This window comes from Myxine glutinosa, chromosome 2, assembly GCF_964187855.1.
Source record: "Myxine glutinosa chromosome 2, kmMyxGlut1.1, whole genome shotgun sequence".
Classification (NCBI taxonomy): domain Eukaryota; kingdom Metazoa; phylum Chordata; class Myxini; order Myxiniformes; family Myxinidae; genus Myxine; species Myxine glutinosa.
Window position 1 is genome coordinate 257,175,719 of NC_136262.1, and position 19,957 is coordinate 257,195,675.

At 51.4% G+C, this 19,957-nt stretch overlaps 1 protein-coding gene across 1 annotated transcript in view; it reads left to right on the top strand.

Moving 5' to 3' along the window:
- Nucleotides 1-19,957, top strand: part of LOC137420627 (disintegrin and metalloproteinase domain-containing protein 9-like) — a 159,521-nt gene that overhangs the window by 21,152 nt on the left and 118,412 nt on the right. The window contains exon 6 of the mRNA XM_068105842.2: nucleotides 8,765-8,933. Within this exon, the coding sequence (XP_067961943.2) occupies nucleotides 8,765-8,933 (169 nt within the window). The remainder of the gene's footprint in view (nucleotides 1-8,764; nucleotides 8,934-19,957) is intronic.

The window sequence follows — 19,957 nt, forward strand, 5'->3', positions numbered from 1 at the left end:
AGGGAGCATTATTTACACAAGACTACGCTGATATTTACACTACGATCCAGGACCTGTTTTTGGAGGAACACATGCAGATGTTATGCATAGAGAGAGCACGCATGCCAGCATCGATACACCAACCCACGAGTGCTCTGTGGCCTTACGGCCTTTAATACTGTGCAGAGCACCCCATCCAAGCACCAAAAGCACCACCCCATAACACAGTCAGCACCATCCGGTGCACCAATAAAGTGTTTATAAATCACCGGTGGTGTCGCAGCCGGCCGATGTTCTGCCGCTGGTCTTGCCTTCATGTGGTGCACTTGGCCTTCTTGCTTCTTTCAAAAATAAAGAAAGGCGCCAACCGCGTCCATTTCTGTATTGTGGCCGTCAGGGGGCCAACTAAAAGTGGTTCACCTGTATGGCATAGGTGCCACGTTGACCCATAGGTCCATCAACGGGTGGTGCTTGCCCGCAAAAGACTGCGGTCCATGGTGGGTGGCCACAAACATTGCGGTCCATATGGTGTATCGATCCCGGCAGCAAGCAGCGAAAGTGCAGGCCCACAACTGCGGAGCCAGCACCTCTCTCTCCTCTCTCTCTGCCCCAAAACCAGATCCTCGGAGGTGGGAGACAAAAGAAGAAAACAAGTGAGTAAGGTGGTAAGGGCGCAAAAGTGCACGCAATACAAGGTGATGCACACTGGGGGCACATGGGAACCAGGTGAGACAGGTACGTTCCTACCGTACGCCCCCCCCCCCCCCACCAGGTAACCTACATGGCCCCTCCCTTACCCCTTACTGTATCCACAAAACACAACACTACCCATAAACATCTACTTTACAAATCAACAAACGTCCCTACTGTCTTCCCCGTTCCTCCCATAAACCAAATTCGTCTTCTCTCCCTCCTAACCAATCAAATTTGCCATTTTCAACTCTCATCAAAATTTGCCATCTCCAACTCAACATCATAATTTGCCATCACCAATTCATCATCAGTCCCTCCTAGGGAGGGAGAGATGGAATCACCCCAATGTCTCATCCACGTCGTGATGCGTCTCACAAATCCAACAGCAATCCTTACTTCCTGCAACACAAAACAAAGAAAACACAGGTGTGGAGTCATCATCATCACCACAGGTAAGTGGCTGCGTATGGTGCGACAGGTTCATCAATCCTAACTATTTCCTAAATGACTTTAACAACTTTACATTACCCGGGGTCTTTCCCTGCCAATCCATTGGCCAACTTACACTATGGGTTCTAAAAACCAATTCCCATTGACCAAACTGTGGTGCTTTTCAATTTGGGGTCTCACTCCCCCGATTCATCTCCCGGTGCCCTCGCACAATTTCTGGGCTGTGGCGTGTACCTCTCCCAGCGGGTCTACCCACCTGCACACCTCCACCACTGTAGTTGCCTCCGAGCTTACCTGCTCCTTACCCTAACCTAACTACCTGGGGAAGGCCCTCTGGCGCTCTCCCCCCTCGGTGCCCTCTCTGGCACTGGGCTACCCGGGTCCGTCCTCCGGATCCTCGGGCCCCATCCACAACTACCGGCTCCCAGAGCCCAACTGCGGCCTCACCTGGCCGACATCCTCACAGTGGTGGAGTGCCCAACCAACTACACACACTAACAGGCTACACGCCCAGCCATTTCCACAACACTAATGCACCCATCCACAATACCATTCTGCAACCGCACCACAAATGCCAATATCCAACCACAATTTACCTATACCCTCTACCTAACACTTACACTACCCGCCCCGGGTACTCGTGAAAGGGGTCCACTCTTCCCCCATCCACACCTTCGCACCATGCACACCACTCCGTACCACTTACTCCATGTCTTCCACACACCTGTACTTGCACACCTGTGCTCTCACACCTGGTGCCACCTGCACCCTTCTCTCCCCAAGCGCATTCGCGCTGATCCACAACACTCACTACTCATACACTGCTCCACACACCTGTTCAGTTGCACACCTGTGCAATCACACCTGTTCAATCACACCTGTTCAATCCTCACACACACGGCATCATCTCAGCTAACTACTCCCCTCTGAAACTTGCGCTTCCCAGTCGTCCCTTTAAACTATTGCGCTCCCACGTCATTATCATCCACACTAAACTACCTGCGTCCCCACTACAGGTATCAGTCACTAACTAAACTTAACGTTACCTAATGTCATCTTCGCTAGATCCCTATCAATATAACCTAACCCACCCGGGCTCGTTTTCACTGCCATACACCCCATAAACTATAGCGCATTTGCCCCCACACGTCTGTGAGGGATGGTGGATTTGCCATCCCTCCACATCGGGGAGGTCCTACTATCAATTTTGCACACCTAAATCCAACCAATCAAAAATTCTCCATTTACTGCCAATTCTACCCACTATTATAAATTTCGTATCAAATCACGATCACTATCACTATCACCCGTCTACTTATTACATCCTCTCGGTGCGCCAATTCACGTCTACAGCCCGGCTTCGTACAGCCGAGCCATGAACGCGGGTTCTTTTGTGCCGGCGGCTGGAGGCGTCCGGCACTCGGTGCAGGGACGGGGGCTTACCTGTGCCGAGATCCCACGCACCACCTCGGCGTGGAGCCATCCAATGTCCCGATCTCGACCTGCCGGCACGTCTCAATAGAAAGTGGTCGCCATGACGACCCTTCCTATCGGGCTGCCCGCTCCGCCTAGTGGAGCCCGGACGCGGCCGTTCCACGCGAGGCCCAGCGTGGATCGCGCACGGCGGTCCTTTCGAACCCGCCGTGGTTCGGATCCCCGCTGGTCCTCGCGGCACGCGAACCTGCCCGACGCGCACCGAGGGCCCGATTCGGCTATAAGTCGTTCTAACCTCTAACCTGGTTATCGTCGATGCTTCACCTGGACGCTTACATGCATACGCTACCCCTTTCTTGGTCATACATGCAGCCGTCTCCCTGCTCTTGGTCGTACCTTCTCTAACACACCTCGGTACACTCATTCCGCTCACCGACTTGGTCACACACCTGACCACCGAACACCTTGGCACACATTCGCCGCTCGCACACCTCACCAACACACCTCTTCGCGCCCCCTCCTCGGTCACCTCCTCTGTGACAATCACAGGTGTGCTTTCATTCGCACACCCAACCACGTGCCTCACTACCAATTCCAGCGTGCATTCCCACTCACGCTCTACCATTCCAGGTGTGCATCCTTTCTCACCTGTCACAACCAACTCACGCTCCTTGTCACTCTCACTACTCTCACCTCCATTCTTGACAGCGCACTCACCCTTACTCTTGACAGCGCACTCTTTCCCCATGCACCTGTCCGTCACACACCTTTCTCGCGCACACTCCTGCGCACACTCTCCCGTCACACCCTCTGTAACACTTACCACACCGCGCTTCCATGTGCTCCCTCGCACACGCGCTACGACCGACTCACTCTCGCCAGCACCCTCACTCCTTGGCACGCACTTTTTCCTCACACACCCCAGAGTCGGACTTTCTCGCACACCTCCTTTTTCGCACACCAGACCTGTCGCACACTTCACCAACGGCCTCTCACGAACACCCGGGTCCATCTCGACCCCCAAGCTTCTTAAATCACCTGGCGCATCATACGCACGACCATATTGGTCACCACTTACACCGGGTCCTCTTCCTCTTCGCTTCGCCTCCATCACCTGCGAATCCCTCATCCGGTTAATGAGCACATCATTACGATCCGAACACAGACTTTGGACCAATTCTTTTATTTCCTCTTTTATCTCTTTCTTATCCCCTCTCCGTCGCTTCTTAATTTCGCTCACCCCTTCTTCCACTTCTTCTAATTTCTGCTTCACCTCTTTTATTTCCCGGTACGTCTCCTCAAGCTCGTCCTCCAAGGCTACCTTGACCGTTTCCATGTGCGTCCTCACCTGCCGGTCCTTCGTCTCCATTACCTCTGTCACCTCGTCCAACCTCATTGTCAGTCCCTCACGTACCATCTGACATTCCCTCTTCGTCGCTACCAAGTCATCTTTTAGTTCTTTCTGTGTCGCTTTTAACCCTCCTATTACCGCAGTGTTCCTTTGTACCTGCTCCACTAACTCCGTCTGTCCCACCGTCAGCTGCTCCACCTCCTGCGTCAGGTCCTCTATGCCCCCTTGTAACTTTACAGTCCCCTTTCTCACCTCCTTCTCCATGCGCTCCTTACAGTGCCTCACCTCCTCGCGCACTCCTCCGACCTCCTCACTCACACCTCTTCTGATCTCCTCTCCCATCACTTGCATCTCCTGCCCAGATGCCACCCTCATCTGCTCCATTTCCTCCCTGTGAGCATCCAGTTTGGTTTCTACCCCCATTCTGACCCCCTCTATCTGCTGCCCCATTTGTTTAACTTCCCTTTCCGCTTGGTCCCTCATGTCCCTCAATTTGCCTTCCATACTGTTTTCTAACCCCTCTAACCCCTTTTGCATCCCTTCCATTTGATTCTCTTGAGCGGCCATTCTGTTTTCTACCCCCATTAACCCCTCCTGTATTTCCCCTAATCTATTGTCTACTCCCTCTATTCTACTCCCTAACCCTCCGATCTGGGCCCCCATGTCATTCCTTAAACCCCCGATCTGGTTTCCCATTTGTCCCATTCGCTCACCCTGAGCATCCATTTTTGCTTCTAGCCCCATATTTGCCATTAGTATGGTTGCATTAATCTGCGCCATGAGGTCCCGCACATCAATTCCCGCTATTTGCGCAGCGGGCGCGGCTACCCCGCGCTCGTGCGAGGCGCCTTTTTGCGCGCCTGAAACCTCGTGTGCGAGAGCGCCATTTTGTGCGTCTGCTACCCTTACTGCTTCGCTCTCCTCATGTCCCTCAATTTGGTCCTGGATCGACCCTGCCTCACTCTCTTCTACCGGAACCCAGCCGTCTTGGTCTGCCATAGCGCGACTTTCAAAATTCGGGTTTTTATTTTTTTTGTAAAACACAATTAAATTTCGCTGTTATAATTTTGAGCGCGTGAAACGCGCTCCGGATCGAATCGTTACCAACGCGGCAAAACCGCGTCCAAAACCAAATGTTACCCTAATGGTACAATTGGTGTTCCAAAATTTGGGCCTAACAAATTTAGTCCCAGGTCCGAATCCAACTCCTCGACAACAAAATGTTACAGACGCGGTTGTGGCTGTTAGTTTACCGAGCGGTTTGATATGACCGCGTCTGCACAGTTTACCTGATTATACTCGAACGTTGGCCGAGTCGCGCTATGCTAAATCAATTAAGGAAAGGACACAACAGCTGGGTTATATGACACGACACCAGGGGTACAGTTCTCAAGACCTCCGGAGGAGGTTATAATATGGGATATGCGGAACGTTTAGATTACAAGGACAAGAGGGACAGCATAGGAAGGTGGGCACTTAATCACGGCCTTATAGTAGCCCCGACAGACCACAGATAAACAGGACAAAACTGACTCACACAGGGATTGATGGCAAGGAAGGGCAGGTCGTCGATGGTCAGCACAAGGTGCACCTTGGCTCAGGGACAGGATCCACACGGTCCGAAAGATGCAGGGAGGTCTCTCAGCTCTCGGAGGTGGCGACTGGTTCTTCTTCAAGCTGGGGGCGCATCTCTCACGTCACCTCCGGTAAGTCGCTGCGTATATCCAGCGGGGAGTGACACGCCCTCGGCTCGTTAGCTCCGCCCCAGATGGAATCGGCCCGCCGCTTCTTATTGGGTGCGGGGGGGTTACCGGGCTCCGCCCTTGACGAGGAGCTGACAGGCAGCCCCTTCGTGGTAACCCCGTCGGAGCACATGGGCAATGGCGGCTAACCAAGCCGGTGTGAGGACGCACACTCCCCGCGCGCTGTTGTTGTAGTTGTTGTTGTTGTTGTTTCATGAGGAAGATGGGAGGAGGTATGGGGAGGTCCTAAACTTACTACTGGTGCCATAAAATCACATTCTGGTGCAACGAAGAGTCAGAATTAATGGAAACGAGTCCTTAACTGACATAGACTAAGAATAACTAGCAAGATGTCCTATAGTTGTCTACGTGAGATGCGGTGAACCTGGGCACGACATTTAATGGGGGAAAAAGGGGAAGGTCGGTTCTACAGAGTGTTGTTTACAGACAATGGGACTAGGGAATGGGGGATTGGGGATAGTTGGGGAGTATTGGGGAAATAGGGGAATATTTACAAGCGGATATGGATGGAGGCCAAATCCCATATCCGCAACAATATATATATATATATATATATATATATATATATATATATCGTTTTTTGCCTTACCTCTCAGTGGTGAAGAATCACTTTAAAAATTCTCAGATCCAGATCCGGATCCAGCTCGTCACCAATATCTAATCATTTCATCCATATGAATGAATGAATGAATGAATGAATGATCGTTTTAAGGCCATTTTCCCTGCTGGAGCGGGGGTTAGCCTTGCGGGCCCCATGACAATCATGGTTCCCTGTTTGAGGCAATGTTTTTATGGCCGGATGCCCTTCCTGACGTCAACCCTTGGTCGCCTCTTCGATGCGCAGGGATGCAGTGTACCGATTCTAAATCGGGGTACACACCGGGATCATTCATCCCAGCAAGCTGGTACTCAATTTGCCGACCTCGGAAGGATGACAGGCTGAGTCAACCCCCCTGGCGTTAATTCAGCGATCGACCGGGATTCTAAACCCAGGATCCTCGGATCCCAAGCCGGCACCCTAACCACTAAGCCAACACCAGGTCATCCATGTGACATACATAACATCTCCACCATATTTCCTTCAAATCTGTTCACAGCTTTTTGAGATATCTTGTTCGCAAACAAAAGCAATTCATTAAAATAAATGAATAATAATTGTAAAACAATTAATTTCTTAATCAATTGGCTAATAGCATACCGAAACCACGACTGTTTCATTTGAAACCGTAACTTTTTGAAAATTGAGTAATTAAGCCCAAATTTTTAAATAACTAATCGATTAATTGATTAATCAATAAATGAAAAATACCCTTTACAGCCAAATCACTTGGTCACTGTCATGGCCAAATATCAGCTTACTAGCTCAAAAGGTGCCTGAGATATTGGCCAGAAGAAAAAAAATAAAGCACTAAATTAATCGATAGTAATTAAGGAATTATTGAATTAATTGTTAATCAAAAAATAAAAAATATCTTTTTTGCCAAAGAACGTGTTCACTATTGTGCCCAAATTTCAGCTTCCTAGCTCAAAGGATGGCTGAGATATCGCCCGGACAAATGAGAGAACCTTGACCTTTGACCTACATAGTCAAGAAATATTGACAGCATGACTTTTGTTCTTCGGAATCCTCTGGTAAAGTTTGACGAAGATAGATGAAAGCGTTTGCGAGTTATCACGCTCACACAAACAAATGGCACACCCCGACACATGACAAACAAACAAATGGCACACCCCGACACATGACAAACAAACAAATGGCACACCCTGACACATGACAAACAAACAAATGGCACACCCCGACACATGACTAACAAACAAATGGCACACCCCGACACATGACAAACAAACAAATGGCACACCCTGACACATGACAAACAAACAAATGGCACACCCCGACACATGACTAACAAACAAATGGCACAGACCAACACATGACAAACAAACAAATGGCACAGACTGAGACATGACAAACAAACAAATGGCACACCCCGACACATGACAAACAAACAAATGGCACAGACCAACAAATGACAAACAAACAAATGGCACAGACTGACACATGACAAACAAACAAATGGCACACCCCGACACATGACAAACAAACAAATGGCACACCCCGACACATGACAAACAAACAAATGGCACACCCCGACACATGACAAACAAACAAATGGCACACCCCGACACATGACTAACAAACAAATGGCACAGACCAACACATGACAAACAAACAAATGGCACACCCCGACACATGACAAACAAACAAATGGCACACCCCGACACATGACAAACAAACAAATGGCACAGACCGACACATGACAAACAAACAAATGACACACCCCGACACATGGCACACCCCGACATGACAAACAAACAAATGGCACACCCCGACACATGACAAACAAACAAATGGCACAGACCGACACATGACAAACAAACAAATGGCACAGACCGACACATGACAAACAAACAAATGGCACACCCCGACACATGACAAACAAACAAATGGCACAGACCGACACATGACAATCAAACAAATGGCACAGACCGACACATGACATACAAACAAACGAACGAGACAGACAGGTGAAAACATAACCTGCATTCACCTTGGGTGGCAGAGTTAAAGAATGTATGATGAATCAAATGAGAGTCTTTCGAGACATTTCTGCAATAATTTTTAGCCCACCTGAATTTGGGAAAAGAGACAGTTAGAAAGGAGATGGAGGGGGTGGGGGGGGGGACGGGACGGGGGGACAATGTTGACTAATGATGGGGTGGAGCAAACAAATAATGAAGATAAACAATTTCTCACACTCGGTGACATGAGGAGACTATTTAGTTCCCATTTGTTTATGAACATCTGGTAAAAAACAAACAAACAAAAAAACTTCTTGACAATCGCACTCAAATACAAGAGCTTTATTCGTTTTCAACAATTACTTTGCGTACAAGATAAAAACAGCAAGTTTGCCAAGCGTTGCATCATCTACAATGCTTCATATTGAATGTTGAATGTCCTTCTCTTTTCTTTAACAAAGATGATTTTAAGGCAGAAAACAAACAACTTGAGTCTTTTTTGATCACGTGGCAGGGGTGTCTTCACACTGGATGGGGTGAGCTACGCTTTGGAGCCAATGGAAGAAGGAAAACATCTGTTATATCGTCTGGAGAACTTGAAACTTAATGGATCTGTCTGCGGAGTCTCGTCAGACAATCACATCTTCGTGGAAACTGATTCGCCTGTTGGCTTCTTACTGAGGGTGAAATAAGGTTCCTTTTTTTCCTTCGTCCCCTGATTTTTCATCCACCATCACCTCCTCATTATGAAAAAAATAACATCACATTTCTCTATCAATCTCACCATTCTTCAATTCCACCTCAACTCCCTTGTGAAGCAATCATGCCTCGTTGTCATATATTGGGCAAACCATTTCTCATACTATATGTAAATCAAGAGATGTGTGTTTGTTTGCATGTTTGTTTGCCTCTTTTACATGTGTGCACTCCTGAACTGCTGGAAGGAATGAGTTGAAAGTGATGGTTGTAATTGGCAAAGTTTTATGTGGCCAAAGACAATCATAGTCTCAATAGTTCAATGGGTGTGGGGGGTGGGGGGGGGGGGCATGTACCACGTGTAATGCCATTGGTTATTGGCATTGCACGTGAACAGGTACATCATTGGGAGCCTCGGTGGCACGCGTTTGTCGATGCTGTTACTGATGAATCACCAAGAAGTGATGAAACTGTTCCGGCGGCTGAGGGTGGGTGTAGCATTGGGATTGAAACAGTGAAGGGCCTATGAAACATAAGGCTTATGTAACCTTTCTTGGTTGCTTTATGTAGCTTTCTTTGGTTGGTAGACCATGGGGTTAATGAATGTATATATACACGACATGACCAAAAGTATGCGGACATGCCTTCTAATTAGTGCATTCGGCTGTTTCATCTACACCCATTGTTGACAGGAATATATAATCAAGCACACAGCCATGCAATCTCCATAGAGAAACATTGGCAGAAGAATCGGCCGTACTGAAGAGCTCAGTGACTTTCAAGGTGGCACCGTCATAGGATTCCACCTTTCCAACAAGTCAGTTCATCAAATTTCTGCCATGCTAGAGCTGCCCTGGTCAACTGCAAGTGCTGTTATGTGAAGTGTAAACGTTTAGGAGCAACAACAGCTCAGCCGCAAAGTGGTAGGCCACACAAGCTCACAGAACGGGACTGCCGAGTGCTGAAGCACATAAAAATCGTCTGTCCTTGGTTGCAACACTCACTACCGAGTTCCAAACTGCCTCTGGAAGCAACGCAACGTCAGCACAACAACTGTTCATCGGGAGCTTCACGAAATGGGTTTCCATGGCTGAGCAGCTGCACACAAGCCTAAGATCACCATGCGCAATGCCAAGCGTCAACTAGAGTGGTGTAAAGCTCGCTGCCATTGGACTCTGGAACAGTGGAAATGCGTTCTCTGGAGTGATGAATCAAGCTCCACCATCTGGCAGTCCGACGGACTAATCTGAGTTTGGTGGATGCCAGGAGAACGCTTCCTGTCCGAATGCATTGGGCCAACTGTAAAGTTTGGTGGAGGAGGAATAATGGTCTGGGGATGTTTTTCATGGTTCGGGCTCGGCCCCTTAGTTCCATTGAAGGGAAATCTAATTCTAAGTCTTTGTATCCATTGAAGGGCTAATTAACATGCCCCACTCGTAATGGGGACGAAGGTATACTTACACGAAACACGGTCTACCGGATCCCTACTTATAGTACATTGAGGTGGTTCTTCTTCTCCGTGACAGTCGGAGCACATTAATCCATACATTCTACCTGGTTCTAAGGTGATCATTGCCTACCCCCTACAAACGTAGCAATATATATATATATATTGTTGTGGATATGAGAATTGTGTTTTTTTATTGTGTAATGAATTGTAAAGACCACCCTCCTGCCCCCATTCTGTGTATAAAGGTCAAAGGGCGTCCCTTAGGTCATATACAATCACGTAGCCAAATCATAGATTTCCTCCTTGTTGGTAGTTATTTCCTTATTCTGTGTATTAGGTTAAGGCTATGTCGTCCATTAACTAATACTGCATTGCACCGAAGTGGAACAAGGTAGTATCCCCTTTCAATTTCCCCAGAACCTCCATTGGATTCCCCTTTTGTCAGCCGCATTACAAATTCCTCTGCACGGTTTGCTGCATTCCGCTGTTCTTTGGGCTTGTGGTTTTTGCCGCAGCTGCTTGGCGGTTTTCACCGCGACTCCATTAGCCACGAGGTCATCTCAGAGCAGAAGGTGGGAGGAGTCGGCCCAGCGCCGGGGACAAAGCGTGGCCTAGCCAACGCCTCCTCTAAGGGCGGGGTCGGTGAGCCCTCGCGACCAATCAGGGCCGAGGCGAGCTCACCGATGGGCGTGTCCTAGCGGCCGGCGTCTTGATCGCCAGGCGCGCTATAAAACGCATGCGCATGCGTCAGAACAGTAGTTGTTGGTGGTTAGTAGTTGGTTGTTGGTGGCTGAAAGAAGAGACAGCAAGCCTTTTGAGAGTTGAGTTGAGAAAAGAGTTGGTTGTTGGTGGCTGAAAGAAGAGACAGCAAGCCTTTTGAGGGTTGAGTTGAGGAGGAGCACAAAGGGTCGAATGAGAGTGGCGTTGGAGACACCAAGGTTTTCCCGCCAAGAACGCGAGTCGACTCCTGGAGCCAGACCTCGACGCCTACAGTGGCCAGGGCCTTCCCATTCCTCCTTCCAGCCAATCCACTCTGCAATTCCCCGTGTGAGTCTGTCTTTGTTTGTTCTGTCCCTGGGTTAATTAAGACTGTAATAGATAAGCTAGCATTTTCACTGTGTCCGCTTCTTCTTCTTCTGTTTTATTTTATTATCTTTTCCTACTCCTTGGTTGCTTTCAATTGTGTAAATAGTAAGTAAATCATATTTGTATTTCTTACCCTTTGCCTTTCTTTCCTCTACAGCCGTCGTTGTTGTCTTTTCCCTCATTGAAAACCTGTGGCGCGATTTTGGCCAACGTTTGAGAATCGGGTCTAGTTTCTGTTAACGGTTCATGCCGCGGCTGCCATCCGCTCAGCAAATTAACATCTTATCCGTGGTCACGAACGAAGCTGCTCACCTGCCTCTGGAGGGAGCTTGTGCAGCTTCAGGACTCACGTCGGTCAGTCACAAATGAGGGGACTAATCCCCCCTCGAGAAGGGATCCGAGGCCGACGTTGGGATCCGTAACATTTGGTGTTGGGAGCGAGATTCGGAACTGAAGCGCGAATAGCGCGCTCAAATTTCGAGTGGGCCGAAAGTTTGTTTTATAAAATCCTAAATTTAAAAATCGTGCCATGGATGGTCAAGGCGACGGGATGCCGGTGAGGGAAATAGAAGAGGGGTTAGGGGTAACCCAGGACCAAAGGGAAGAAATGGAGGAGATAAATGATGAGGTGGTTGAGGAGGTATCAGGCGCACAAAATGGCGCCCTCGCGCACATGGTTGGAGGGTCACAAAATGGCGGCGCCGCGGAGGGCGAGCCCGCGGTGGCGGCTGGGGACGCTGGGCAAACCGGGTTTGACCTCAGATTATTCTTGACCCAACTGAATGCAAAAATGGATAGGATGGGGAACCAGATGGAAGGGATGGAAAGCAGAATGAGGGACGAAGCGAGGAGTACCAGCGAACAGTTGGGAAATAAATTTGAGGGTTTAGACAAGAAATTTGAGGGTAAATTTGAGGGGTTGGACAATAAATTTGAAGGGTTAGACAACGGGATAAAAGAGGTAAAGAATGGGTTAACGGGGTTGGAAAATAGAATGGCTGCCCAGGAGAACCAGATGGAAGGAATGAAGAATGGGTTAGGGGGGTTAGAAAACACAATGGATGACAAATTGCGGGAAGTAGGGGAGCAATCCGCCCGGGAAATCAAACGGATGGGGAACCAGATAGAGGAGGTGAAAATCGGGTTGGAAGGTAAACTGGAGGCTCAGAGGGATGAATTGGAACAGATGAGGGCGGCATCTACTAAAGAGATGGGAGAAATGGGGGAGGAGATAAGACGAGGTGTGGGTGAGGATGTCTCGGGGGTACGCGAGGAGGTAAAGCGAGGTGAGAAGCGTATGGAGAAAGAGGTGAGAAATAGTACGGCTAGGTTACAGGGGGGCATAGAAGATCTAACAAGGGGAGTAGAACAGCTGACGGTGGGACAAAAGGAACTAGTGGATCAAGTAGAAAAGAACACTGCAATAATCGGGGGGTTAAAGGCGACTCAGAAAGAGATAAAGAATGAACTCGTAGCGACAAAGAAGGAATGTCGGATGGTACATGAGGGGTTGACAAAGAGGTTGGACGAGGTGACAGAGGCAATGGAGACGAAAGACCGGGAGGTGAGGACGCACATATAAACGGTTAAGGTGGCCTTAGAGGAAGAGATTGAGGGGGCGCACCGGGAAATGAAGGAGGTAAAGGAGAAATTAGAGGAGGTGGAAGAAGGGGTGAGTGAAATTAAGAAGAGACGGAGGGAAACGAAGAAGGAGATAAAGGAGGAAGTGATGGAGTATGTGCAAGGTCTGTGCTCAAATCATGAATATGTGCTCACTAACCAAATAAAGAGTTTGCAGGTGGCAGAGGAGGTGCGACGACGAGGTACCGAGGTGAGTGACGATATACGCGGAAATGTATATGGTGTGAGGGGAGATTCAGTCGGCTTGGGGGGTGGTGTAGACCCGGGTGTTCATGAGGGACCAATGGTGAAGTGTATGGCTGGCCCAGAGGGTATGAATAAAGGAGGTGTGCAAGGAGGTCTGGCTATGGGGAGTGAGGGGGGTGTTGGTGAGCAAGGGTGTGCGGGTATGGAGTGGGTAGCGGGTTGCGGAAGGGCGACCCAGGCATCGACACCAAGAGGGGCAGTGTTTGGAGGGACGGGGGATGCGCGGGAGCCCCCCGGGAATAGCGTACTGTGGGAGCCCGAACGGTTTGGTTCCGCGTTGATCCCGCCAGGAGTGACGCGCGGAGTCCGGCCTTCGGGCGCCCACAAGGCCCCACTCGCGCCGTATGACGGCAAGAGTGATTTGAGGGCGTACCTGGCGCAGTTTGAGTACGTGTGCAGAGGCAATGGTTGGAATCTGGATGAAGGTGGAGTACACCTTGTGGGGCACTGCGCGGTGCGGTGGCGGAGGTGCTGACAGCTTTACCACCGGGTGCTCTCACCCTGCCAGCTCTCCGCGCGGCCTTAATTAATCGTTTCGGTATTGAGCAGCAAAGCGAGCTTGTTAAAGCTCAACTTGCGCAGCGAAAACGCAAGCCCCAGGAGACCATCGGGGAACTTGCTCATGATATTCGCTGCGCGGTGGGGATTGCACACGCGGACATGGCAGTGAGTTCCCAGGAAAGCCTGGCGCTGGATCACTTTATCCAGGCTCTTCCGGATCTGGAGCTCCGACAACAGCTCGCCATGTGGCGCCCGCAGACCATGAGTCAGGCGGCCGACGCTGCGGCCCGTTGCGAAGCAGCGAGCCCCCTGGCCCGGGGAGGCGAGCGCCACGCCGTGGCGGTGCGTCAGGTAGGGCCCGTGATGGGGGTCGCCCCCCCTAGGGGGCCCACCCCCGGCGGGGGCCCTGACCTGGAGAGCATGGTCCGGAGGCTGGTGGATCGGCGTCTAGCGGGACCTGGACCATGGCAGGCGGCTCCAGTGGTGGCACCCGGTAGTCCCCAACAGAGTACCCCAATTCGGACATACAGGGGGGGAAATTTGGAATACCGGAGGCAAGCACCTTACCAGGTGAGGTGCTATAACTGTGCTCGGATGGGTCACCGTGCGTGGGAGTGCCGAGCTCCGCGCCGGGACATTCCCCGCCAGCCGATGCCCTCAACTCCGCCCCGTATCGATCGGCCTAGCCGACCTGACACCCCCCCCCCGCCAGGACCCGGGAAACTAGAGCGTGCCGGGCATGCAGGGCGGTGTTCGGCAGTAGGGGATGGAGAGGAGCCCTCGTTGACGTGACAGGTCATTCATTGTGGCCAAATTGGAACAGGTAGTTTGACAATTCGATGCAAAATTGCCGGCGTGGGGGTAGACGCCGTGGTGGACACGGGAGCCAGCGCCACGATCATCAGCCCCGTGATCCTTAATTCGAGTGCAGATGGCTGGGGTAAAATCCAGCGTCTGGAAAATCATAGTTTGCAGCTGGCTACCGGGGCAACGGCCCCGATCATAGGGCGTGGTTTTGTGACCCTCAAGTTGGGATCGGTAAAGAGAGAGATAGATGTTTGGGTGGCGGAAGTGTGCGACCCATGCTTAATAGGGTTGGATTTGTTGACTGCCGGCGGTTGTAAAATCGACTTGAGCCGGGGGATCCTGCAATGGGGAATGGAAGAGCTACCATTGGAGGGGGTGAGCACGGCCGAGAGGGTGGAGCTGGAGGCTCCTGAGGCCGTGACCATCACTCCGGGGGCCGAGGCCATAGTGCCGGCCCGATGGTCAGCTCGCCCGACATGGCAGGAGTCCTGCGGCCTGGTCGAACCGGTGGCAGCGCGATCCATACCTGGTTTAATCGTGGGCCACACGCTTGCAAAAACGGACGGGCCGGTGGTGGCCGTCCGAGTAATTAACATTAGTACAGAACCACGCACTATAGTGAGGGGCACGAAGGTAGCTGGCTGCACCCCAGTTAGAGAAGTCGCGTCAGTGAGGGGCGAGACCGTCCAGCCGAGCCGGCCCCAGGGGGAGCCTTCAATAAGTTCTAGGAATTGGCCCGAGCCCATTTGCGAGATGGTAAATCGTAGTAGCGTAGAGTTGGGAGGTACCCAGAGGGAGGCCTTACACAAACTGGTTGGGTCACATTTGGACCTCTTCTCCTTGTCCACCGAGGATATTGGACGTACGGGCCTGGTGAAACATCAGATCCACACCGGTGAGGCCCGGCCTATTCGTCAGGCCGCCCGACGGCTCCCCTGGAGCAAGAGGGCTGAAGCTGACGAGCTGGTTGAAAAAATGCTCGACGCAGGTGTGATCGAGCCCTCGGGAAGTCCCTGGATGTTACCTGTTGTGCTGGTTAAAAAGAAAGATGGGACCACGCGGTTCTGCGTGGACTATCGCCAGCTAAACAACGTGACACTCAAGGACTCATATCCCCTGCCAAGAATTGAGGACACCCTCGATGCCGTTGCGGGCTCAAATTGGTTTTCAACTTTAGACCTCAAGAGTGGGTATTGGCAGGTGGAGATGGATCGGGCAGGGAAGGAGAAAACGGCATTTTCCACAGGTAAGGGGCTGTATCAGTTCACTGTGATGCCGTTTGGTTTGTGTAACGCCCCCGCCACCTTTGAGAGATTAATGGAGCATGTGCTAGGCGGCATGCCATGGCAACCATGCCTGGTATACCTGGATGACGTCCTGGTACATGCCAAGACCTTCCCCCAGGCGTTAGCTAATTTGGACCAGGTGTTGGGGTGCCTCAGACAGGCAGGGTTGAAGCTGAACCCGAGTAAGTGCACCTTGTTTGCAAGAGAGGTGGCCTATCTAGGTCACGTGATCGGCCGCGAGGGGGTAAAAACGGACCCAGACAAAATTACAGCGGTAGAGGAGTGGCCCGCACCACTACCATCAAGGAGGTGCGGGGATTTTTGGGACTCTGCTCCTACTACCGGCGTTTTGTGGCGAAATTTGCGGAGTTGGCCCGTCCCCTCCACCGGCTTACCGAGAAGGGGACGCGATTTAACTGGGCAAGGGAGTGCCACGAGGCCTTCCGAAAATTGAAGGGGTGTTTAACATCCGCACCCCTTCTAGCTTACCACACTAGCGACGGGACATTTACCCTGAACACGGATGCGAGCCAGGAAGGATTGGGCGCAGTTTTGTCTCAGACACAGGAGGGCGTGGAGAGAGTGATTGGTTACTATAGTCGGGCCTTAAGTAGGCCCGAGCGAAATTATTGTGTTACTCGCAAAGAGTTATTGGCTATGCTGGCTGCCATGAACCATTTCCACCCGTACCTGTACGGGCGGAAATTTTCGGTTCGAACTGACCATTCCTCCCTGCAATGGCTCCTTCGGTTCAAGGAACCAGAGGGCCAAATTGCAAGGTGGTTGGAAAAGTTGCAGCAGTACGATTTCAATGTGACCCATAGGGCCGGGAAGGCCCATGGTAATGCTGACGCGCTCTCTCGGCATCCTTGTCTGGGGGAAAACTGCAAATTTTGTGCGAGACACGAGGAGAGGGAGCAATTGGGCGATTCTGCCCCGATTCTCGTCGTCCGGGCAACCCGGGTGAGAGGGCCAATTTTGCCACTAACTGCGGATGAAGAATTCGGAACTTTGGCGTGGAGCACGGCCCAGCAGGAGGATCCCGTTTTGGGGCCGGTGTTCAAATGGGTCAAATTGGGGCAAAGACCAAAGGGGAGAAGAGGTCACCCCCCTCGGGGTGCAAACAAAGGCGTATTGGGCTCAGTGGCAGACCCTGGAATTGAAAGGCAACATCTTGTATCGCAAGTGGGTGGAGGTTCCCTCTGATAGAACTTCCTGGCTTGTGATAGTCCCTGACAAATTTAAGACCGTCATATTACAACAGGTGCATGGTACCTGCTCCGGCGGCCATTTGGGCAGGACAAAGACAACATCTCGGGTCCGCCGGAGGTTTTATTGGGTGAATATGGGGCGCGACATACAGGACTGGTGTCGGAGATGCGACGCCTGTTCTGCCAAAAAGGGACCAGCACGGAGGATGAGGGCCCCCCTTCAATTACACGACGTGGGGGGCCCCCTTGAGCGGGTGGCTATGGATATTCTAGGACCGCTGCCCCGCACCCGCCAAGGTAATAAGTATATCCTCGTTGTAATGGACTATTTTACCAAGTGGCCGGAGGCCTACGCCCTCCCCAACCAAGAAGCCGGGGTTGTGGCGCAGGCCTTCGTGGAAGGATTTGTATGTCGGCACAGAATTCCACAGGAGCTGCACACCGATAAGGGACGAAATTTTGAAAGTCAATTATTATTAAAAGATGTGTGCAGACTCCTGTCAATTCGGAAAACACGGACCACGCCCTTGCGGCCACAATCTGACGGGATGGTGGAGAGGTTCAATCGAACATTGATACAACAACTGGCATTGTTCACCACCACCCGTCAGGATGACTGCGACGAACATCTCCCATACTTGTTAATGGCCTACCGAACCAGCCAGCACGGGGCCACCGCATGCAGTCCAGCGTTGCTTATGTATGGGCGGGAGTTGCGGGCTCCCGCCGACTTGCTATGCGGTGCCGTGCCAGAGACCACAGATATCCCGCCGAGGGAGGGTTACGCACGTCACCTGGAGGAAGGCATGGAGCGGGTCCATGCCTTCGCCCGCCGCCAGCTCCATCTGGCGGGGGCAAAGATGAAGCGCAGGTACGACGACCGGAGCCAGGGGATGAAGATTTGGTTCTTCAATCCCCGGAGGTGGAAGGGTAGGTGCCCAAAACTCACCTCCCCCTGGCAAGGCCCGGGAGTCGTCCTGTCGCAAGTCTGTGACGTGGTCGTTAAAATCAAAATGGGGCCACGGGCCCTCCCTCGGATCGTCCATGCCGACCGGATAAGACCTTATGCCGGCGAGCAGGCGCCCTCGTGGATCGCCTCGGCTCTAGATGCCGAGGCAGGACCCAGTACCTCTTGCGACGGGGGCTCGTAGTGTCATAGGACTGGGGGGGGTGATAGTGGGACGTCCCCGATGTGGTGGGATGGCAACTATGCCATCCCTCACAACAGCGGGGGCAAAGGAGCAATAGAGTTATGGGGTTGGCAGTGAAAACTAGCCCGGGAGGGTTAGGGTATCGTGTGTAGGGATCTCGAGAAGATGACCATAGGTAACGGTAAGGTTAGGTAGCAACATTGAACCGGTAGTGGGGACATAGAGAGGGTAGTTGGATAATAATGACGAGGGAGTGCAATAGTTTAAAGGGGCGACTGGGAAGCGCAAGTTCCAGAGGGGAGTAGTGAGATAAGATGATGCCGTGTGTTTGAGAATCGAAAGTGTATTGAGCGTGGAAGTGTATGGAGCAGTGAGTGAGGAGCGATTGAGATTGCACAGGTGTGCAACTGAACAGGTGTATGGAGCAGTGTATGAGTGAGTGATGGTGATGTGTGTTGTGTTGACCAAATGGTCCAGGGAGGAAGGAGGGTGCAGGTGGCACCAGGTGAGATTGCACAGGTGTGCAACTGCAGGTGTATGGAGAATGGTTGTGTGGAATATATTGTTGCGGATATGAGGATTGTGTTTTTTTTATTGTGTGCTTTATTATTATTATTGGTTATTCTGCGCCTCCTGCCTCCGGAGCTGTGTAAAGGTCAAAAGGGCGTCCCAAAATTAGTCCACAAGCATACACGTCAGCCAATCATAGAATACCCCTGTTCGATAGTTATATCTTATTCTGTGTTTTAGGGTAAGGCTGTGTCTCCCATTAATAGAAGTACTCCATTGCACCAAGTGAAAGAGATAGATTCCCTTCATTCCCATTCCCAAAACCTCCATTCCCCTTTTCGTCGATTGGAAACTACCTCCGCTCCAATTGCCGCCATTGACCACGAGGCAGGGTTGGGGAAGAAAGGCGGGTCCCCACCTCGTCATAGAGGGGAGGAGTGAGTCAGCCCCACTCAACCAACCACGAACAAGGGGTTGGACTTGGAGAGGGTGTGGAAAGAAACATCGAGGAGGTTCGCGAAGGTTGAGGGGTGGGGCCTATATAACCCACGGCAGGGCGTTCCCAAGCAGAGAGAAGGGAGATGAGCTTTGACGACAGAGAAACTGCGAAAGAAGTCCAGGGTTGAACTGCAGCTCGAGCCACCGAAACTGCACTCACTGCAGCTCGAGCCACCGAAACTGCACTTGCTGCAGCTCGAGCCACTGAAACTGCATTTGCTGCAGCTGGAGCCACCGAAACTGCAGCCACAGCAGCGTGAGGCCTGGACGGCAGTTTGGAGCAGGGCCGCGAAGGAGCGGCGGCTGCCCACGAGTCGATCAGCTGCAGAACTAGTTGGACCTCCCTATCCCGCCAGCCATCCACCAGCCACCCACCTGCCATCCGTATCATCATTCCCCGTGTAAGTGTGCTCGTAGTCTGTCTTTTGTCTTGTCCCTGGGTAGTAACCATAAGTCTGTATAAGCTAGTATTTTCACTGTGTCACCTGCGTCTCATGTGCTTGTAAATAAACGTGACTGCTGTCTTTTTGCTTATGTGTGTGAATAGTAAATAAATTTAGTAGTATTTCCAAACCTTTCTTTGCCTTCGTTTTCCTCTTTGCATTCGGTCGCTTTAGAGTTTTC